The 23894-nt window shown below is 38.5% G+C and overlaps 2 protein-coding genes across 6 annotated transcripts in view; one reads left to right on the plus strand and one right to left on the minus strand.

Annotated features, from left to right (window-relative positions):
• coro2ba (coronin, actin binding protein, 2Ba) overlaps positions 1–16885 on the plus strand; it is a 45920-nt gene extending 29035 nt beyond the window's left edge. For all 4 annotated transcript variants that reach the window (XM_024295358.2, XM_036217023.1, XM_024295359.2 and 1 more), the window contains exons 3-12: positions 4259–4375; positions 6209–6358; positions 6434–6598; positions 9044–9160; positions 9249–9353; positions 11219–11315; positions 11608–11720; positions 12175–12265; positions 13831–13970; positions 15546–16885. In XM_024295358.2, coding sequence (XP_024151126.1) covers positions 4259–4375; positions 6209–6358; positions 6434–6598; positions 9044–9160; positions 9249–9353; positions 11219–11315; positions 11608–11720; positions 12175–12265; positions 13831–13970; positions 15546–15680 — 1230 coding nt within the window. In that variant the 3' untranslated portion in view covers positions 15681–16885. The remainder of the gene's footprint in view (positions 1–4258; positions 4376–6208; positions 6359–6433; positions 6599–9043; positions 9161–9248; positions 9354–11218; positions 11316–11607; positions 11721–12174; positions 12266–13830; positions 13971–15545) is intronic.
• A 1342-nt stretch (positions 16886–18227) lies between these two features.
• anp32a (acidic (leucine-rich) nuclear phosphoprotein 32 family, member A) lies at positions 18228–23840 on the minus strand. 2 transcript variants are annotated; one of them, XM_024295361.2, is made up of 8 exons: positions 23650–23840; positions 21480–21629; positions 21272–21394; positions 20985–21183; positions 20774–20883; positions 20619–20688; positions 19343–19419; positions 18228–19254 (listed from the first exon to the last, which is right to left on the minus strand). In XM_024295361.2, the coding sequence occupies exons 1-7, from the start codon at positions 23701–23703 to the stop codon at positions 19352–19354; spliced, it is 774 nt and encodes a 257-aa protein (XP_024151129.1). In that variant the 5' UTR covers positions 23704–23840; the 3' UTR covers positions 18228–19254; positions 19343–19351. The 2 variants fall into 2 exon arrangements, with proteins under 2 accessions (XP_024151129.1, XP_024151128.1); XM_024295360.2 differs by having other exon boundaries at positions 18228–19419.
• Positions 23841–23894: the final 54 nt, after the last annotated feature.

A 23894-nucleotide genomic window follows, 5' to 3' on the forward strand; every position in this document is an offset into this window, starting at 1 on the left:
TGGAAGAAACTTTCTCAAGGTTCTTCATATTCACTCCCTCAGATTGGATTCACAATAAGATTTGTAGGTTTGGATGGTTTGAAGTTTTAGTGGCCAAAGAGGGAAAACTCACCTGAATTGTTCAAAAAAACTTGAACTAACCCTTGTCTTTAGTGTGAACACATGAACATTTATCCAGTGGAGGTGAAGTAATTAGAGCTAACACGTTTTAACAAGGAGTGAACTAAACTGACCACAGCACTAAACTTTCAAAGCAGAACTCATAAAAGCGTTGTTAAAGGTCAGGTTGAGTGAGTAAATGTGCTGTAGGGACGGAGACGGAGTAATTAGAGGACTGAACCGCTGGTGTTCTTCTTTTGGTTATATTGCTTCAATATGAGCGATGTTTAGATCAGCCAGATTATTCCCGACCGTTTGCTCTGCTTCTGTCTGTGATTCTGGGGCTGCTGTGTGAAATTAACCACCAGTCTCTGAATCTTCTGAATTAAACTTGCAGGACTTTCCCAGAGTGAAAGCAGCACAACTGTCTACCAAGCAGAAAGGCAGAAAAGCAAGCGCTGTTTCAATTACTTTCAATTTTTTGCTTAAAAATATGTTTTTTTAGAAACCCTCTCCAACCTATTTTAACCCTTTAACCGTCAGAGCTCTACTGTTTATTTTCTTATATTTACTGTAACTTTTTAAGACAATCAACTTAATTCCAGTAGATTCTGAAAGAGAAGAACGGCTCAACAATGTTGTGTTCAAGCGTCACTGGCGACGCATTGGGTAGTAAATGGTTAAATCCTGGCTCAAAGCAAACTATAAAAATGGGCAACAATACCTGAATTTACCCCGAATTTAATTCAAACCAAACATACGGGTTCTGGAGGTGCTGGAATTCTGCACAATAAAAACAAACACTAATCCTAAAAGACCAAAATTAAACGTCTCATTAAAACATGAGCTACTCAAGCATATCCCAGTGCACAAAAATGAAATAACCTTTTATTCAAACCATACATACAGTTCCAGTTAAAAAATAAAAACAAACATAGGAGAAATATTACAGTTTGAGAAGCGGATCTACAAAAAAAAGTGCAATCTGGAAAAAATTGTATAATCTTTCACAGCCTTAATTCATTTCTGTGGCTGAAAGGTTGAGCTGTGATTTCTCACTTGGCATTAGTCAATGGTTAGAGACGAGCAGCAATGAGAAAACAAACCCTTAATCATTACTTTAGTACAAAAAAGCACTAACCATCTCCACCAAGGAGCTGAGATGGGCTAATGGCGAGTTATGAGGCTGCTTGCCATGTTGTGATGATGACAGCCGGCGAGACGGCCATATGCTTCTCAGCAGACAGAGCCTGTGGCAGGGGGAGGGAACTACCGCTGGCACCACCTGGCACTCCAACTGGCTCAGAAAAATGACTTTCAAGGTCACAAACTCTTCATCCAGGATCCCTTCTCTGAATTCTGTCCCTGTACTTTTTCCTGTGTCGGAGATAAGAAATTTACTTTCCATCAAACTCATTTTGACAGGTGACCTTTGACCCTACAGCTGTCAATCAAGATGACGTAACATTTTAATATAAAATTTATATTAAAATGTAACGTCATCTTGATCGACAGCTGTGGGGTCAAAGGTCACCTGTCAAAATAAGTTTGTTGGAAAGAATATTCCTCATCTCTCTCGCATGAGACCCTGTAGGTCTAATGATCTCTGCCTTAAGAGTTTATGTTTTCATTTGAATTTCTAATAAAATAAAACCAGACACTAGTCAAGTTTTTCTTAATATTTTATCTAATATAAAAAAAAAAAAAAAAAAACCCATCCTAACTACAATCATACCAAAATCAACACTGTGTGTGCCATTGTGATGTACAAAGCAAACTCCTGTCTCACAGAAGATACTGAATATGTTTTCCAACTAGGACAGAGTCACATCATGGCGTATGATGGCCATTTTACAGATCAATCATCGGAAGGTCAAGCTCCCACACAACAGTAAATCACATGACCACAGCAATCCACTTACAGGAGCCTGGAAGGCCCGATCGATGCGTCCAGAGCTGAAACAGAACCAGCAGCGAGTTCAGCAGCAAAACAGTCTGATAATTCATTTTAGCCACGATGACTCAGCATGAGAGAGGACGCCGCTCATAAATATGCATAACCTCCTCTGCTGAGACTTCCAGTCCGTCGTTTTCAGTAGCAATACAGCAACGCCAACGGGAAACGATTCATTTTATTTCGGCCCCGTCAGACATCATGAGAGTATGCTGTGGAAAGTATTCAGAGCAGCGCGGTAATTCCACATCAGTAAAGATTTATTGGGCGCTGGGAAGATCAATAAAAGTTGGTGGCATTCATAGAGCGGCACCTCGGGTGTTTTGCAAATGTCGGGAACTGTACACCAATTGTGAGGGTTCAGCTAATGGAGTGCACAGACTCTATAATAATGTAGGTCTGGCAGCAGTTAGGGACTCACATAAACAGCTTATTATATACCTTTTCTCTATGCTCTCTTTCCTTTTCTTCTCATTCATTTGATGCCCAGGAAGACTTTGATTTTGGAGCTTCGCTGGTTCCCAGCAGAAATGAGAAGATGATGAGTTCCACCTTAATAAGAAGGCTCAGAGATCACACTCTATAAATGTTTTAAAACCGTCAATAAAAGCCACCACTCGCTGCGGTCAAAAGGTTCAGGTGTCATTAGGTCTTTTATCAGCCAGTCTTGTTGTTTTTCACATTTCCTAATCCTAACCCACAGCAGTTTGAAATTGATCTGATTTAATCTCCAATAAAAGCAAAAAAATACATATAAAATACCCTCATTCATATTTAATCTTCGGATTGTTAACTTTTGTTTCTTTGAACAGGTTTTCTTTTCATTCATCTATTTTTTTAATGCTCCTAATCCCTTTTGGGGTCACAGAGTTGCTGGAGCCTATCCCAGCTACTGTTGGGCAAAGATGTGGAACACCCTGGAGAGGTCAACAGTTCCATCATAGAGTCCTTTTCTTTCCTCACTCTGATTTCTTTGGCATAATGTTTCATTTAAATATTGCTTTTTGGTATATACAGTATATATATATATATTACCTAAAGTTCCACTCCAATGATCTTTTGATGTATTTCAGCGTTCCCAGTGATCTTTGAATTATGACTATGCCATTTTTAGCCAACACATACAACTCTTTGTTGTTTTCTAGGACATAGTTTCTGCAGAGTGGCAGGAGTTCATTAGAAATTCACCTCTGAGTTGTGGGCGGAACTGTTGCTGCAGAGCAAGCCCGCCCCCACTTCCCATCAACTTTCTGTTTGCACTCTCTCCCGCTGACTTACAGCTCCTCACAACCCCAACCTAACAGTAGCAGTGCACTGAAAATGGGCAAACAATATCAGAAGTATTCAGCTGTACGGTTTTGATTCCGGTACCAGCTCAGATGAGGAAAGCACAGAAGTACATGGATCTATTTGTCTACAAATGGATGCATCAGAATGGAGAAGAAAAGGGAGCTATTGTAGCTTCTTAATCACACCTACAGGCTTTTTTAATATTATTTTTTGTCTGCTCCTGATTCACAATGATTTGAAAAAGACATACCTAGAAATGCAATTTAAAGTTTGATTTTCTTTCTCCATCATGAGACAAAACCTACAAAAACATGTTAAAAACAGTATTTTTTAAAAAAGTAAATTTTGATTTGTTCATAAATGCCAAAACAGCAGATTAAAAAATGTAGCCTTTCAGTCTCACTTCTCATGATCCACCTCGTCTATTTAAGTAAACAAAGAAGCTGAGCGTGAGAGTGCCGCCGTGGGGTCCTCCGCCATGCTTCAGGCAGGGCGGCTCGTGCGTACACATGTCAGCTATCAGAGCTTTAACCTGACGTGGCGGCACAAATCTCTGGGGAAACAAAAAAGGAGGTCAGTGGACTGGAGTGGCATCAAACATTCATGACGTCATGACAACGCTCAGAGAGGTCCGTCATCTGTTGCTAGGAGCCACTGCCCCTCTGTGGACTCACCACGTTATTGCAATAGCAGCAATGTGACTCCCACGTCCCCACACAATATCCACGTCTGCTTTTATTGCTTGAGATTTCTCAAGCCTTCTGACTCACTAATAATAACTTTTTTAGTAGTTTTATAGTCATGGTCTGGAATTTTCTTATTTTTTCTGGATTCTGTTTCTCTTTCGACAGTTTTGAGTTTTTAATGAACTTATAAAGTTGATGTAAACTCTGTGAATGTACCTTTTTTTTGCAGTATGGTCGTCTGGACTCTCACCACCCTAAAGTGTGTGGTCATCAAGGCAATGTGCTGGATATCAAGTGGAATCCGTTCTTTGAAAACATCATAGCCTCCTGCTCTGAGGACACCTCGGTTAGTCAACCACAACTCAGTTTTTGTCAAATTATTCTGTCGTTGAATTTAAAGAAGTGTTTTTTTTTTCATGTGGTAAAGTAAAGGTTTGAGATGCAACAGATAACAGATTCCTGACACTATATCAGGGATCTGCAACCATAATGCTTTCTTAATTGTCCATTGTGGCTTTTTAGTTAAAGAAAAATAAAATGTTTTTAATTTTGGAAAGTAACTGTAAAGTAAAAACTAAGTAGTGGTAGTAAATTAACTTAAACCTAGAAGAATTGAAGGATAGTACGTATCACTCTTCTCCAACAATTAATCCATCTTTCTTAGTTTAACAAAGTAGTTTCAAAACACTTTGACAAATTTTCAAGCTCCGTGAACCATCAATTTGTGGTCAGTAAACCCAACCAGAAATCATGCTTAAAGCACACCAGATCTTCAGTCGTGCAAAGTCAAAGATTTTAAGTGCACCTCATTGTTAAAAAAATATGGTAAAGGTCACTTCATTGTGTGAATGCTTGTTTACAGCATTTATACAATAGTGATTCTCTTGCTCCATTCCATACATTTTTTTTTAATTTCTTAAATCTTGGTATCAAAACATTCAGCTCGTTCAAGACATTACTGCTTGTACCATTGGTATAGATATATTTTATGGTTTTTAAGATTTCACGCAATTTATGCCATTTTTAAGGCCCATTGAAAATGAATGGGAAATTCTTTAAATCTTTCAAAAACTTTGCTGAAACTTATGCAATACTGATATCAAAACGTTCACCATGTTCTGGACATTCATGTTTGTAATTTTGGTATTCATAACTTTTACGTTTTTAACATTTTTTAAATTTATTCAAAGATGTATTCATTCCTTTTATGAATTCTAAAATTTAATGTAATTTTTGCGATTATTTTTAAATAAATAATTTAAATTCTTCGTGCATTTAAAACCTTAGCAATATTGGTATCAAAACGTTTAGAAGGTCAGCAATTAAAGTAAATTTCTTTAGCATCTTCAGCACATTCAGCAAAAAGCTTTCACACTAGCATAATCGCAGCTAATGCGACTTTTCTCGTTACCTCTGATTTCATTTTAGTTCATTAGATTTATCAATTTCTGTGGAAATGCCTCACACAAATATTGTATTTATTTTTTATTGTAATTATTATTTCTGCTGACATTACACTACCTACTACTACATTTCCTAAATTAAGATGAGTGGTGTAGAATGTCTTATTTTGAAAGGACAGCTTTGGTCAAAAGTTAAATGATTTCATATTTTGAAAAAAGACTATCTTCTCTCTATGTTTATGTTTTATTTATGAAAAAATGTATTTATATTGATTATAACAGTAATACCCTTAATACAAATCTGTGTTTTATTTTTCTGAAGGGTGACATTAGACTTCCTATTGGATTGTAGTCAGAGAGAAATCGACCTTAGTGGCTCTTTAAGTGTTGAAGGTCACAACCTCGATACTTCCAAAGAGAATAAACGAGGAATACGGCATCTACTGTCACTGTTGGCTTCATTTTCCGACAGGCATGTGTGGGAATTCTGTTAAACCCTGTCTTAGCACTGTGCTCTGCGTGGTGCTCTCACTTGTTGAGGGATAATCTGATGTGGTTCAACATAGAGCCTCTACCCTGACGTGTAATCCGGTCTAATCCCAGTCTGATGGACTACATTGATATCTGCTGCTATTTTTGATCATAGAGATGTCCGGCTGCATCCGAGTCTTTCAGGCTTGGAGTCTGATGAGTTTTGAGAAATGACAACAGCTGGAAAGTGATGGAGTCGGCGTGCCTCTGCTGTGTTTTGACTCAACCTCCGTGTGACTGCACAGGTTCGGGTGTGGGAGATCCCAGAATGTGGTCTGAGGAGGAACATGACAGAGGCGGTGATGGAGCTTTACGGCCACAGCCGCCGAGTGGGTCTGATCGAGTGGCACCCCACCACCAGCGGCATCCTGTTTAGTGCAGGCTATGATTACAAGGTACACTATAGGCCCACAGCTCCAGCAGCTGCTCTCTGAAATCTCCCCACTGAGCAATCCGGTCTCCAATTTCAGATCCTGATCTGGAACCTTGAGATTGGAGAACCGGTGAAAATGATCGACTGCCACACTGACGTCATCCTCAGCATGTCCTTCAACACCGACGGCAGCCTGCTGGCCACCAGCTGTAAAGACAAGAAGCTGCGAGTCATTGAGCCGCGCTCTGGGAGAGTCCTGCAGGTTAGGAAGGGAAAGAGCATATTTATAGCATACTGGAGGACATCTGCTGCTGGGCATTTTTTATTTATTTGCTTGTTTTTGCGTAAGACACAAATAAACTTCACAAGTATTTCTTCTACTACATTTTTCATATATACATAAAAATTAAGATGAGAGTCTAATGTAAAATGCATTTTTTAAGTTAATTTGCAAAAATAAAAAGTTTGAGAAGAACAAAAATGTCAAAACCCTATGATTCAGGGTTAAACAAACTTTTTCTGCTTTTGCTTCAGTTTCAATGTAAAATCTTGCAGCAAAACCGCTACAATTGCATTCTAATATTTAACATTTCCTCTGAGTCTAATGTTAAAATGTTCCAAATTTACAATGATACACAGTTTAACCCTGTAAAGCCCACTTCATGAAATAATTGACAGAAAATTCCACTTCTTATTTTATGATATTTAAATGTCAGTCATGATACAATCTGCGACTTGGCAAAAATATTGTTTTGGGGGAAAAAAGTGCATGATATTATCTCAAAATTGATCCACACATTTTTAACATGGTGGAATTGTATTATAAATAATTCATTGTCAACAATTTTGCCTTTTTTCAATACAGCCAATAGTCATTTAGGGAAAAATAACAATAAATGAGCTAATCTCAACCTAAAGTGCTGAAAATTAACAAAATATTTTCCCGCCAAAAGTGTTTTAGAGATGTAATGGTGGCAGCCATTTTGAAATGAGCCCCTTCTACTGCCCCTAGTGGAATCTAATGGACTGCATGGCAGAAACATGGATCAAATTATTTACAGTCGGTTTTTAAGGAGAGTGTTGATTGTACTAATGAGATTGGGGTCTCAGAATTATGTCTATCAAATATGGTAGAAATGGTTATACAGGGTTTTTATAGCGGCACTCTAAGTGTAGTACTCGATCACTTAAGGATATTTTTAATGCCTTTCTGCCAAAAGAAGAGCTGATGTAACAAAACAGTCTTCTGGTTCCTAATATAGTCATCAAAAACATTACAATTCCACTTCAGGAAATGGTATGCTTATCTGCTTTCATGTGTTTTGTTTCATTTATTATTTATTCGTTGACCTTTATTCAACCAGGATATTCCCATGGAGATTACAAACCTCTTTTGCAAGGCAGTCCTGACCAAGAGGCAGCCACGGTTGGTTACAGAAACATTCAAACATTAAGACAATAAAAAACTTAAACCACACATTAAAACCTAAAACTCTGAGTCCTTAAACAGTGAATGATTAAAATAACTGTAATTTACAACAACGATCAGAGGAAATTCAAACTATTTACTGGCAATATGGATGTTAAAATATTCCAATTGAGACTGGATATATTTTAGAATGTTAATTGAAGGGGTAGAGGGTTAAACTTATTCATTTTCCAATTTTGCTCAATCCCTTTTGGGGTCATGGGGTTGCTGGAGCCTATTCCAGCAGCTGTTGGGTGAAAGCAGAGCACACATTGGACAGGTCGTCAGACTGTCGTAGGGCCACACAATCACATTGACACCTATATAAAATCCTCAATTAACCAATGAAGCATGTTTTTGGACTGCGGGTGGAAGCCGGAGTGCTCTGACAAAACCCACACATGCAAACTGCACTCAGGGAAGCGAGAGTGCTTAACCACCAGGTTAAAGCATTTCGTTTTAAATAAACAATAGTTACCATTTGCTCTTAGTTCAGCAAATTAGTGTTCAGCCAAATGAAGGAAAGTTTTACAATAAAGCTTTTTTTTCATTTAAACTACATCTTGGAATGTTTTTTATACAAAATTACATTTTACATCTTGTTTTTGTTTAGGTTTGAGTTGGATCAGGCCTTTACAAACAGGTTCAGACCATGTCTCTGTAAATATACAAGTCAATGAGACTCATTTTATTTGATTCCAGACTGAACATTTGTTTATTTTTACATTTCTTTATATGCCACATGTGTGCACCAGTTTCACACAATGAAAAAAAAGATCAACCAAAATACTGAATCCATTTGACTTTTATTTGCAAGTTATAAATGTTTTTTTATTGTCTTTTTTTTAATCAATACACATTTTATTTGGATATGAAAGATACTTCTTAATTGTTTAAAATGAATAAATATGAATATTTATTTAATATAATGGGGATTTCTTACATTACAAATCGATGCAAAGCAGTTTTTTCCCTGGGAAAAAGAAAAAAAAATCATAAAATTGTCTGGATTGGATTAATTAATATTATTTATCTAATTTAAGATCAATTCAAAAACAGTTATTTGAGGTTATTTTTATAAACCAGCCATAATGACTGAATACTAAACGAAATAACGAGCATCCATTAAAACGCTTTTGTTATTTTATTTATTTTTAGTTGTTGTGATGTTTTTTTTTCTTTTCATAATTACTGTAGTATACAAGTTTTCATTTTAGTGCTGTGCTGTTTTTCCCCCAGCAAGCGAGCTGCAAGAACCACCGTGTGAACCGAGTGGTCTTCCTGGGCAACATGAAGCGGCTGCTCACCACTGGGGTTTCTCGCTGGAACACCCGGCAGATCGCTCTGTGGGATCAGGTCAGGAAAAGCACCGACGCCGCTCGTACCTGTGGGCTAAACTTGGCAGAGCGAGTTTAATTCCCTGCTTGTGCTCTCTTCTATCAAGGAGGATTTGTCCATGCCAATTGTGGAGGAGGACATAGACGGGCTATCAGGACTGTTGTTTCCTTTCTATGATGCTGACACGCACATGCTGTACCTGGCAGGCAAGGTCAGACGTTAGCCAACCTCTAACGATCACTGTCTGTTCCAGATTTAGAAATATTAAGATTTAGGGTTAAAACTCAAATAAGAAACAATTTTTCATTTCTATTTCACAGCAGACAATTCCTTTGCAAAGTGTTAGTGAATTAGTCATGTGAAAACAAAAATGGACATCTTCCTGTTTTTCACAGAATCAGACATGTTCAGTCACACAAATGATCCTGAAAGAGTACTGCACACTTGTACAGATTTAGAAAAGCCATAGGCCCTTTAGGTAATCATGTTTAGGTCATTTGAGGATTGCTGATTTATCCTATTGCAAAAATGTTTAAAATTCTTCACGCAGCATTTTAATCAATTCAAAGTCTGAGCTTTGAAAAGGTCAAAGTCTTTATTCTTTCAGCCACTCTGTTTTAGATTTGCTGCTGTTTTTAAAGACCCACTCCAATCAAAGTTGTGTTTTGGGTGTTTTTAACATGTTCTTGTAGCATGTTTTCTAATGATAGAGGACATATATAAAGAAAATTAAGATTAAAATTGCATTTCTGAGTATTATTCACATTGTGGTGAATCAAGAGCCTGTACCAGTCACTTAGGTGCTAGAGTTGGGAGGCCACAAACTCTCTATTTGTAGACAAATAGATCCATGTAGGTCTTTATTTTCCTTATATTGGCTGGTATCTGACTTAGAACTGTATGACTGGATAGCTCCAGTATTGCACGCCATTTTTGTTGCACCAGTAATGTTAGGTTTAGATTGTGGAAGGACTGTAAGCTAGCAGGAAATAGTGTAAACAAAAGGATAATAGGAAGTTGGGCGCAGGCTTATTCCACTCTAACTTCCCCTTGCACATCTCGGATGCAAATTTCTGATGAACTCCTGCCACAGTTTACTGCAGAAACTGTGTCCTAGAATCGAGATAACAACAAAGAATTTTAGATTTTGGCTAAAAACAACATAATTATAATTAAAAGAGCACTGTAATTAAAAGAGCACTGGGAACGCTTTGAATGTGGATCAAAAGATGATTGGAGTGAGACTTTAAAGAGCAGAACTTGCACTAAAAATGTCTAAATTATCACTGCAACCTTGCATTACTTTACAGATAATACCAGGGTTATTCGCTTTGTGACGGTGGTATACACTCCTCCTTATCTCTTTATAAAGTGAAGAAACTTTTATTTGACTTTTGAAGCAAGTCACACTTGTTTAAAATTTTTTATTGCATTTCATAAAAATCAAGGTTAATACTTTTAGAATATGCGTTTTTAGTTAGCTGTTGCCATTTAGAAAAGTACAGTCTGACTTTAAGGTGAACTTTCAAGCAAAATGTAAAAAATCCCTTTAAATCTTATTTTCCCTACATTATCTTGTAATTACAGTTGATTGTTTAAGATAATTCCAGATGATTTTGAACTTTCATACTTTTCTGAAATAACACATCTAAAAATAAAAAAATTCTCCTTTTTTATGTAAAAATTACTTGTACAATTGAGAACTTGCTTAGAAATACTTCCTGGATTCTGTTTACACTTTTAATTCCTACAGGAAGTGTAATGTGTTATCATTTTAGCGTACATTTTGGTGGTTTTGGCTCAATAATATAGAATAGTAGAACATATATGTGTATTATTAGTGGTAATTCCTTCATTTTGTGATTTTGATAAAACCAGACCTTAGCTTGATTCTGTTTTTTTGAACCAACATGACAGTTTTCTGTGAGGTCAGTTTAAACTTGTGTGTCTGTCTTTAAAATCTTCTTGCTACATTTTTTGTTATCTTCAAGATTAATGTTAGTCACTCTAAAAAATGGAATAGACTACTACTACTAAAAGCCGATTTTTAGATGTTCTTTGTGATTTTTCTTCCAGGGAGACGGAAACATTCGTTACTTTGAAATTACCACAGAGAAGCCATATGTTCAGTACCTCACAGAGTTCCGCTCCCCAGCTCCGCAGAAGGGACTTGGTGAGAGTGGATTTGATTATCAACATCTGATCTCTTCTGTCAGTGCAGGGAGAGAAATCCACCCCATAATGATCGGAGAAGAGGATGTGTAAATGGACTTATACTGTGTGCTGTTGTGGAGATGCAAGACTGAAAAGATCAAATTATCTGAGAGAATATGAAATATTTTTTAGTTATTAACTTGTCTGACAGTGATGAGTATTTCTGTTTGTAATAATGTTCCACAGACTCAGGAAATGAACAAAGTTGAAACAATCCCATGTCAGTGTGTGTTGGCTGCTGTCATCTGCAGGTGTGATGCCAAAGCATGGACTGGATGTAGCAGCCTGCGAGGTGTACCGCTTCTACAAACTTGTCACCCTGAAAGGCTTGATTGAGCCCATTTCCATGATTGTGCCAAGACGAGTGAGTGGTACTCTAAATCTGTTTTCTCCTTATGAATCAAGGTATTTCATGTTCATGCAATTCAAATGACTGTGAAAAAATGTGCGTTTTATATTTAATATTTTCATGTTGCATATTGGTGATTCTGATTCATGTCTAGAACTTTAGTGCAAAGAGCAATGAAAACATGGTACTTGACATGACTTAAAAAGAGCATTAAAAAATGCAAAGCACAGAGGAGCTGCTCCATGCATCTTTCAAAATAAAATATCTACAGTGGTTGAGATATTGAACGCTGTGTGTAAAGATGTGCAGGTAGACTGCAGAGGTGGCATTCCTGCAGTTTGCAGACAGTTGAATTGTCAGCAGTGTGTAAAATGAAATCTGGCTTCATTGATTTTACCGTTGCATCCTGGGAATGGTAAAATGCCTATCAAAAGCAAAGCTAAAGCATCTTGAAATGCTTATTTTACAGTCAGACACATACCAGGAGGACATCTACCCGATGACTGCAGGAATCGAGCCTGCACTGAGTGCCGGTGAATGGCTGAGTGGCATTGATAGAGGTAAGAAAAATTACCCTACAGTCACCTACTGTTCGCTATGTGGCTATATGGCAGTCATAAATATAATAATATATAGCATAAATATATAAAAATAGTATTTGAAATGATCTGTAGATATTTAAAATATTTAAAAAATATATGAATAATCAAGTCAAAAGCACTTGGCTTCAAAACATTATAATAAAACCGATGCAAAGCCAAATCAAATCAAACTGTTTTTTTTTTTTTTTTGGTGTATTTTGAGTTTTAGGACATAATTTGAAGTCGTTGACCTTTTATTTTAGAGCTAAACACTTATATTACCTTTATGCAGGGCTTATATTTGAATGTCACCTAGCAAAACTGCTAACTCTGTTAGCATGAACTGATGGAAACAAAAATCTATAACAATCAGAAAAGGACTATAAACTGACTTTATCTATTCTGGTAGGCATTTTACTTGAATGACAAATCTCCATTAAGCTTCAATTCTTACCTCCTATTTGAGGCTAGACTTTTGGATTAAGGTAGGGGCATTTCTAAAATAAAAATGTAGGCTAAATATACCTCCAGGTTTCATTTTCTCCTTCAAATTGTATTTGAACCAAAGGTTGAGTTCAGTGTTATTTTTTATATCCACATTCATGGTAAATGTACTGTCTAGAAGCCTATACCTTAAAATTACAATGGTCAATTCATTGCTAACATTTATACAAGATTCAAAAGTTTTGATGATTGCCATATTTTCCGCTCTATATAGTGCACCAGATTATGAGGCGCACTAATGAATGATCTATTTTTTAACTTGTGTCATAAGACGCAATGGACTAAGATAGGTTATGCAAGACAAACGAGTCAAAGATAAGTCAGTCAGTTTGTATTAACCATGTTCACAGTAAACTCTAGAACTTGTTTGTAACAAGCTACACGTTAGCCACATTAAAAACATTAGCCGCATTCAAAGCGTTAGCAGCATTACTGAACTCACAGTATGTGTAACTCCCAACCTTCTTTGCGCCCCATAAAAAAAAAAAACAGACTGATGTCGCTAAAACAAATGTTACTGTGACTGCAAACACCAAACCTTGTTAGTAACATATAAAAAAAAATTAAAAAAAGAGTCTGACACTGCTACTCGCTAGCCACATTAGCGAAGTCACAACCTTGTTTGCAACTTCTAATAAAGCAGACTGATACCCCTGAAACAAACGTTACTGTGACGACGCTAAGTCACAACATTGTTTGTAATACGTTAGTAAAACAATCCGGGACCGCTACACATTCACAACAACACCCAACCAAACATTTTGACTGAACGCCTCTCAAAATTGTTTCAACATCAGTAAGGACTATTAGAATAAATCCATATATAAAGAGCTCTGGATCACAAAGTGCACTGTTGTTTGTTTCAATTAAAGCTTTTAAGTAAACCTTTTTAGAGCTGAAAACATAGTACTTATGATATTGTGTCTATTGCTAAGAAGCTGTCATAAGTTTAATGACAACAGAATTCTTTATGGTAGTAAAGCTTTTTTTCTACCTTGGAACAGTTTTCCCTTGGTCTGAAATGATTTTCCTCCCAACAGACCCAGTCCTGATGTCCCTGAAAGATGGCTATCACAAGCCCAACCAGTTAGTGTTCAAGGCCCCAGTCAAGGAGAAAAAGAGCGTGGTGGTCAATGGGATTGACCTGCTGGAGAATGTTCCGCCAAGGACGGAGAATGAGGTAAATACCTCTGTACAAGCCATCCATCAGGCACATCATAAAAAAAAAAAAAACACCCCACCCATTTGGGGTGGCACTTTTGATGCATGGTACCAGGTGTGGGGTGGATGGAATGACTTTGACACTTGTTAATAACATCCACATCAAGGCTACACAAATTGTATCAGTGTAGATGGAATTCTATTGTCGGTTGGTTCCACAGCTGTCATGAATGATAGACGGATGCTTCGTTCACATCGGGCACAGAAATGTACAATCGAGCAACCGAAAAGTCTACAAAGGCACGCCTATGTGGGATTCTGGATTCCAAACTCTTAAGTTCATGTCGCTATGCAAGTTCTTAAAGGGGCCAAACCATGATTTTCTTAAGTCTTTCAGGGAACACTATATCCATATTTATGACCATATATTAAATTTGGAACACTACAAACAAATTACTTATGAAATATGAGTTATTTTTGTGAACTCTTTTCTTACACTAAATAAAATATAAAATAACTCGATGTATGAGGCTCCACCTTTCGCTCCTTGAGGATGCCGCCCATTTCATGGCGTCGTCATAGAGCCGTCCTCATCCACGTGTCACCCACCAAAAAAAAAAATAGTTTGTTTATTTGTTTATTTTTATTGGTGAACACACTGTGCAGCCTGGGCGTTTATTCCTAAAATTTGGCACAGGCACAATGGAGATGGCTAATGGGTTCATTTTGCGAAGAAATTCGGTCAAAAAATGTAGACAACAGCAGATTTCAGGATTTACTAAAATGATCAGAACATTGTTCTGACTAGCACTGGCTGTGAACGTTTCTTTTCTCTTTGAAACATCATCAATCGCCGTATCAAAAATCCTTTTCACGCTTACCTTTCTAACTTTGCTCAATGATCCACGTTCAAACCAGTTCTCCCCATTTGTTGCTTTCTTTTTTCACAAGAAAATAGTCTGCTCCCTTTCTCCACCAGGAGATAGTCTGCTCCTTTTCCCCACCAGGAGATAGTCTGCTCCTTTTCCCCACCAGGAGATGGTCTGCTCCCTTTCTCCTGCCGTTTTCGCAACATCCCCGTCTGCTTGCAGCATTCGCTGATACGTTCAGGATCCATCTCAACATGTCCTGCAGATTCCTCACCAGGAGTTTTTTCATGAAGTTTGAACCTTAAATCAAATTAGTGTTTTATGACCATTGCTAAACTGGCTCACAACACAGACAGCCGGTGTCTGCAAGACGGTCCACGAGCCAGGGGTGGAGGGCAGGGGGCTTGTGGAGCTAGCTGATCGCCGCTAGCTTGCAGACAGTGTTTGTGTTAGCCTCGGGGCGGAGCAGACTCTGCCTGGAAGGGGCGGTTCTCAACTTATGATGTAAGCACGTGAGGAACCGCTCGTTTTCGTGGATATTATACAAAACACGGAACTGTTTGAAAGTTGATCATGAAAGAGGAGTACTGTAGCTACAGAATGACGCCAAGACTTTGATATATTGGAATAGATTTGCGTATCTCCACACATCCAGTACAGGTCCTCCAGTGTAACAGTGATGCTACATTCCTGTTCTTCAGTGTGTTTTTGCCTTCTCTCCTCAGCTTCTGCGGATGTTTTTCCGGCAGCAGGATGAGCTGCGGCGGCTTAAAGATGAGCTCACCTCTAAGGATGTGCGGATACGCCAGTTAGAGCTGGAGCTCAACAACCTTAAGAACGTTAGCCCCAACAACGTCTGACCTCTCAGCTTCTGGACTGGCAAAGCTGCTTTCTTTGCCCCCAAACCTGACCTCCAACAAAGCTTCTGAGCCCACCCACCTTTCCTTTTTTTTATATGACATTGTAACATACTTTGATTGCTGCTGCACTGCATAGCCAATACATGAGGATAGCCATTAGTGTGTTAACTAATTCAATCACTAGAAATCTCTTAGTGGTGATAGGTGAAAGTAGTTAAGAAAATAAAGTTCAGGGATTTTCGTTTTATTTGAAGGCTGATAGCCAATCCGATTTTGGAATTTCAGTTTTTATAAATGTGCATTTCTGGCTTTAACAAACTGTCTTGATGAATTCACCCTTTTTTTTTTTTTAACTGTTGGTCTCACCGTGTCTGCCTGGAAATCCATTGAGAAAAAAAAGAAAAAAAAAAACGTCCTCTACCTTTCCTTCAACACCTACCACCATGCTTTATCTCACTTTGTCTGCTTGTTTTTCCCCCAATGGCCTTAGACTCTGCTGCTTACAGCCGTGACTTCACGAGCAGGAAGCTGACTTGAAGTAGTTTTGCACCAGATTTCAGTTGCAACGCTGCTTTTCCTGCAAACGCTCCTCTCACCCACTAACCTGAATTCACAACATATAGCTCCAGAGATGCAGTGTCTGGAGGGGAGCTGATAGCTCACCTTTCATTTTCTTTCTATGTGCTTAAAGTGGGGAAGAAGCAAACATGTCAGCGGTCGACTTCATTCTGGATCAAGGGAAGCTTTGCTGTTTTCTTAGGGCTACATTAGACGTTGGGAGTGTTGTATATTTGCTTCTATTTATTTGGCACATTTTCTCTTTCTACCTTAACAACTTGTATATTTGTTTATCCTGTTTTTGTATTACTTGACTGCACAAATACTGATTGCGATCCGTCAAAGATTGTTTCACTATTTCCTTTTGAAATGGTTTAACGGTTATTTAAATCCCAACAGCTCAACTATAACAGATTCTTTTGTCTTTAACTTAAGGATATTACTGAGATGTGTGCTGCCAGTCCAACTTTAGCTTAAAACACTTTAATAAACTCTTTGTTCCCCTTTTGGTTTTACATTAAATCAAGATGATCCTGTAGTTCTACTTTATTGGCACATTTATAACAAGCTGCAAAGCCATAATATATTCCTCTTTGTTTTTGAAACAAAAATAAAGAATCAACATTAAAGTCAAGAACTGATGGTTACAGAGTGTAGTGGTTTCAGTGTCAGATCAAAAAATAACCACAAGTCAATAATATGATGGATTGAACTACTGAGGAACACTGAGATGTGAAGTCTCAAAAGATTTAAAAAAATCAATTTTTCCAAAGTCCCACTCCAATCATCTTTTGATCTATTTTAAAAGTATCCCCAGGTGTCTTTAATTATGATTATGCTAATTTTAGCTCAAATTAAAAAAAAAAAGTTTTTTTAAGACTGTTTCTGCAGACCAGCAATAATTAAAAATTTACCTCTTAGTTGTGCAGAGTAAGCCCACCACTACTTCCCGACATCCTTCTGCTTACGCTCTTCCACTAGCTTACAGCCCCTCACACCCCCAACCTAACATTACCGGTGCAACAAAAATGGCGAGCAATATTAGAGCCATCCAGCCATACAGTAAAGAGTCAAATACCATCTCAGAAAAAACAAACAAAGACATATATGGATCTATTTGTCTGCAAGTGGATGCATCCACGGCAGGTTCACACCGGGCTACGAAGAGGAGTGCGTGCGGTATCGACTTCACCTCCAGTTCAACCCAAAGGTATTTTTTCACAATGGTCGACAGGCACTTCTGGTCAGCTTTTTCTACAATTAATTTGACATCGTCCATCTCGACTTGTCGTCAATTCAGCTTTAAGACACCCAAAACTACAACCCCTGCTCTGTACTCAGCCCACTATGTTGGTGTGTGTTGTGTTTTTACTTTAATCTACAGTCTGTTTAGATACAAAAATATGATCGCATTTGACAATTGCTGTATTTTATTGTGAAAAATCGGTAATATTTTGAAAATTGAGTGGATTTTCTGGTGTGTCTTGGTGTAACTTCCTACCAGGATTGATGCAGATCACTTCTGAAACGATCGCTGCAAGGCATGATTCGGCCACAGAGGACTGCGGTGCTTCGCGTCTGGTGTGAACTACACCATAGGTTAACGGGGGCGCGGAATGGAAGCGGCCTCCATTCTGCGCCGCTTCCGCGTGCGATGTGAACCAGGCGTCGGACTGGAGTGGAGCAGGGAGTTTCTGCCTTGCTGTAGTAGCTTCTATATGACTGCTACAAGCTTTTTCATATTCAGTAATGCAATGTTAATCATTTCTTTAAGTATGTCCTCCATCATGAGACAAATGCTACAGGAACATGTTAAAACACATTTTTCATTGGAGTGGGTCTTTAATTTTCTGTACATGAGTCATTCTGAAGTACTTTTTAGCTTAGATTGCTATGGTTTAACTGTGTTGCTAATATAAATATAGTTTTGTGTTTGATCATGCACACCATCCTTGGACTTGTCAGTAATGCACCACAAAGACCAGACAGTTTATATAAAAGGGATTTATTGAAGTGAGTGCAAGGGGGAAAAAAACAAAAACAAAACAAAAAAAACAGGCTGATGACAGTGGATTTTAACAGTGAAAAGTCACTGAGGTAGGCCAATTTGACCATTGTGAATACTAGAGAAAACAATTCATAATAGAACTTGACTGATTTGAGCCAATACATTTTAAATTTACATGAGTTGTAGTTGGAACCTCCATTCAAAGCAATTTATAAGCTACGCTACCACAACTAATTCAAACATTGCCACCTGTGCATACAAGATAACGCCGTGTGAGAAAAGCAATGAGTTCTGATGGTGGACACAAGATGACGTTCAAATTCAAGAAAAACAAAAATTACACCGCGCATCTAAGATAAAGCATGAATTTATTTGTTTTTATCACAATTTCACCTCAGTTGTCTGTTCAATGTCTGCCATCATCAAAGGGATTACAAAAAAATAGATTTGGTCAGTATTTACAAGAACACGTAATTTCCGAACTATCAAGGCTGAGGGGTCTAAAGAGGAGGAGGAGGAGCGGCTTTGACGAGGGCAGACATGTTTTTTTTGTTGTTTTGTTGCTATAATTTAAAAAGATGCGGAAGTTCCACGCCAGGACAGCAGAGTATTGGAATAAGGGTGACACTACAAACACATAACTTACATTAAAAAAAAAAAAAAAAAAAAAAATACAATGCAAAAAGATAGACGAGGACAGTCATACATGGATTCCAGTAGTTGACTTTAAAATGTATCATACATGCACTCTTTTCTTAGTATTTGTATTTTTGAATGGGGAAGTCATAAAATACACAAGTCATGAGAAAGTGGTGTTACATCAACTCAGAAAACAAAAGTGTCAAAAAAAAAAGTTGATATTACAAAACTGCTGTCCACAGAGCTGTTAAAAGTGGACCGCAGAGACCGGAACACAGGAGCAGAAAAGGTAAAGAAATCTGTCTCCTCCAAGTAATTCCTTAAACCTGACTGGCCAAAAAACAAAAAATCAAAAATAAAGAGTTATTCCTGCAATATGAAACAAAGGAGAGATATAAGGGCTTGTAGGGAAGTGACTGGGAGATACAGGTTTCAAACAGTTCACGACTTGGCTTACTGAAGATTTTCAGTCGTCATCGTCCTCTTCCCCTTCTTCATCCAGTTCCCTTTTTCTCTTTTGGCCTCGCTCTTCATCTGCAAAACGCAATTTCATTTTGTGAGAGGAAAAACTAGATTTTTAATTATTTAATAAAGGTGATACTAATCATTCTAATAAGTTAAGTTAGAAAGGGTCAAATCCATTTTGCATTTGTCCAAGCAAAAGCTAAATAATACATTGAAAAAAAAGTTTAAAATGCTAATTTTTTTGTTGTTAGGAAACGGTAAATGTAACTGAGTGCAGTATAAAGGGTGCATGGGGGTTATTACATGAGCTTTAAGTCACGCGTCAAACAGATCCTGTCATTGCAACACTTTAATTTACAAAATATTAAAAAAAAACACAGATAGAAGAAAGGCTGTGAGCAACAGGTTGGTTCTTTATGTCTTTCCTATGTCTACGATCACAATAGTTCATTTTGATTGTTTAAAGGTTTGACGAACTGCTCATTTCTGAAACTGTTGTCTCATTCACCACATTGGGTTTACTTTCTCAGCGGATGGTGAGTATGGAGTTGAACCAGCAGCTGCTCTTGGGATTATGCAGATATTTCAGTAGACATACAAACGAATGAGGTTGAAAAAAACAAGGTTTTAAGTTACGTCCATAAATAAAAGTCAATGGGTGTAAACGTGTATTTCTAGCGTCTGCGTTCAAAACTCTTGTGTTCGCTCTTCGCCATGTAAGTTTCTACGACATTTTTTAAGTTCTACGTACAAAACGTGCAACAATTGAACACATGTTGAAAGTTAAACCATGTTGACCAATCAAAAACTCAGATTTGGTAGCGACATATGGGTTGCCTACTTTTACTTCATGGAGGAGTTAACAGTTTGAAAATTGATCATATAGGGGAAATTAATAATCGTTGTTTGTATCCGGACGGAATTATACGACACCAAGTAGAGCTGTGGAAAAAAAACCCTTGAGAAAGAATCATGAGAGTATGGAAGCCCCTCCCTGCTTGTCCAGTGTGAACACTATGGGCTAAATGCACAAGAATGCGCATGTGGGACGTTCAAAAAGCCCGGACTGAAAGTAGCTTTACAGCGATAATTTATTAAGTCAAAAGACGTGGAACATGAGCCAAGATCATGAAGAGTTACTATCCTAACAATAAAAATGTATACAAATGCAAAAACATTTTTTACATGGATGCAAATACAAAAACAGACAAAGCAAAAAAAATAAAATAACTGGTAAAACTGGGAACATCTCAGCTGAATTGACTCACCATTTTGCTCCCCTTCATCTTCATCATCATCATCCCCCTCTCTGTCATTTAAGTCATCCTCGTCCTCCTCCTTTATCAAACAGGGATAAAAGGTAACGTTAGTCCACGCTAACCATTTCTGTTCAAACCCCATAGAATGGTGATTATTTGATCACCTCTCCACTGAGATCATCCTCCTCTTCCTCTTCGTTCTCCTCTTCCTCTTCATCTCCCTCTTCATCCTCCTCGTCTCCAGGTGGTGCGTCTTCGTCGTACTCTTCCTCATCTACATGGGATGATTATTAAATCAGTTAAACATTCAAATGGCCGAATGCGCTACATAAACAGACGTTAATGTACAAGAGAGGGAATTAGTTTGAACCGTACCCTCTTCATCGTCCTCATCGTCATCCAGTCCCTCGGCGTAAACCTCGCCGTCAGAGTCAGGCGCCTCTTTGTCGTCTTTGTCGTAGCCGTCCAGGTAAGTGAGCTGTGGTAATAGCTTGAAGACGTTGTCTCTGTATTCATTCAGGTTTGTTACTTCACAATTAAACAAGTCTAGGCTCTTCAGGGCCCCCAGCTCTTTCTGTCAAGACAATAAAAGTAAAAATATTAAAAATACAGCAGTTATTTTGGAGTTTTGTTGATTGTATGGAGTTAAAATTGGCACTTACCAGTGGTTCTATTGTGCTGAGATCTTTAATCTTGTTGCCACTGAGGTTGAGATGTGTGAGGTTGGGACATTTCTCCGCCAGAACCTCCAAACCTCCTGAGATCCTATTATCGCTGAGTTCGAGCTGTTGATCAGATTCAGAGTATAAGAACACATCACAAGCATCACAGCCTAAAAGCCAAGACTGATTTCATCCAGAACACACTCACCTTTTTGAGTTTCTTTAGCTTGGGCAAGTGGGCTACTGTTGTCAGACCGACATTGATTGTGCTTAAAAATTCCAGCTCCTCAAACTCGTCTGTTAGGCCCTCGATCTTGCCTTCGTTTGAGCGACAGTTGTCTAGCACAAGTTCTTTGACCTGTAGAACAAAATATCTGATTATAATAAGAACACAAAACTGAGATTTTTTGAGAAGCTAATCCAATATTTTTACATTTTAAATTTGCTTAAAATAATTCCACAGTTTCATTAAGTTAATTCCAAAAACATAGTTCGAATTTTAATGGCTGAGTATTTGAATCATCCACACAAAAATGGCCACAGATTAACTACATATGTTGACTCATCAGAGCCCTCATGAAAAATTAGAGATATTTTCTTAAATAAACTTTCTTTGATAACATCAGATAATTACTACATGACTTCCAAAATATTCTTGATAAAATAAATTAGAAAAAAATCAGACAAAATGTTACAGAAAGGAAATACTGTTTGGGCAACCTTTGATTTTTTTCTACAGAGAATATACCACAAAAAATATGTATTTTCCTCAATTTTTGAGTAATCAAATAACCAGCTAGTTAATATATATCTAAGAAATACAAATATAATGAAATAAAAATAAAAGAAATAGAAATACAAAACAAATACTTTGTGTCTTTATTTATTTATTTATTGGGGACGGTTCTAATGTTTCACATATGTGGAGGCGTTACTCGTATATCTATATATTTTTAAGTCGCGCGATATTTAAAAAAATGAAGGCTGACCATTGTGACTGCGCATTGATATTTCAGGAGTGTGATATTCGGTCAAGGGAGCTGGCGGATACATTTTACCCGCGTTCACGCGCGTGACTCAGCCAATCAGCGGCGAGGACGGGCGCTGTGGAGTTTTCTGTCCATCATCAAAATGCAAACACGCCTAGGAGTTGTAGTTATCGCGATGCTTTGGCTCTCCTTCCATTACATAAAAATAACATTTAAGATTCTTATTTTCCGCCGAACAGACAAAGAAATGCGGCTTTACGAGTTCACTTCGACCCGTTCGCCCTCGTGCACTCCAAAACCAGGCGTTGTTATAAGTGACGCAGCTGTATATTAGTCAAAACAAGCGGGGACTACAGAGACCTACGAGTCGTGCACAGGGTCATTTGTTAGTAGGAGGGGCCGCTAAAGCCGATTAGATAGCTGCCAGGCAAACGTTTGATTGTTGCATACGCTAAATAGTTCCTGAACGGACAGATGACGAATGTAGACTTCTAAAATGAAGAAGGTATGATGAATCGTCCGTCGTTTGTGTCGAACGAACGGGCTTTCGCGGTGTTTCGCATTGCCTTTGTTTCTCAGTAAAATGGCGGCCTGTCCTACTTCTAGAAAACTAGAGCAACAACGCGGCTCGACCATTTGTTTTCATTACGTGTGGAGTCCTCGCGCCGGAGACGGAAAGGGTGCCCCGGTGAAATAACAGAGATGAATACCCCCGAGTTTTATTTGCCCTCCCGACTGTTTTAGCTACGTCCAGCGGTTGGTATCTGTCCGCGCTTTGAAGCGGCCAGCCGAGCTCACCGTGACTCCGGCTGGAGGCTGCACGGACTGCGGGCTCGCTGGTCAGAGCTGCTCGGTGGTTCCGTCGCTTCCCGCGAACCATCCCAACCGCGCAGGTGGACGAACAGTAAATACAGGGCGTAATTATAGGACAATTCCAGGCTATGGTAATTATGCATCATTAATAAATACGAGAGTTTTAACCGCATCCTTATTATACCCCGCGAAGTGCACCGCTTTTAACACCCCAAAGCTGGAACCCGTAGATTCTAGCGGGGTGTTGAACGATGAAAGGGGCGCGTTCGTACCTCAAAAGTTACAAATATGGCTTCTCGCAGTGTTCGCCGTGTTTATACCGCTGACATAAAAAAAAGCCGTGCTGCATTCTCAAACTGCACATCAAAAGGTTGGAGCTAAAGTTCAAGCCCCGGACCTACAGCACCGAGCGGCGGAATACACAATTGTGAAGCAACAATGTAACCCGCGGTCTCCATCACCTTTTAACTTGGAACAAAACTTTGTATCCCCACGCCAAGAAATCACATGAAATATTCTCCATTAGCAGAGAGAGGAGGGGGGGACACATCACTGCGAAATGTGCGGCCAACTTACGTCTGACGGAGTGCGGTTCCGCAACTCTAGATGAATTCTCTTCTTCATCTCCATCCTTGATCGGCGCGTCCGTGCTGCAATTACACACTTTTAATAATTACCGCAAATGCAAAATACCACCTCCGAACAGACTGCTGTTGTTCATTCAAACTTGATCCGCTCGGTGGGCGGGAGCACGTTTCGGGATTGTCGTCACCGTCGACCAATCAGACGCGATAAATAAAGAGGGAACGTATCTACGGACA

The sequence above is a fragment of the Oryzias melastigma genome, linkage group LG3 (assembly GCF_002922805.2).
Source record: "Oryzias melastigma strain HK-1 linkage group LG3, ASM292280v2, whole genome shotgun sequence".
Taxonomy (NCBI): Eukaryota; Metazoa; Chordata; class Actinopteri; order Beloniformes; family Adrianichthyidae; genus Oryzias; species Oryzias melastigma.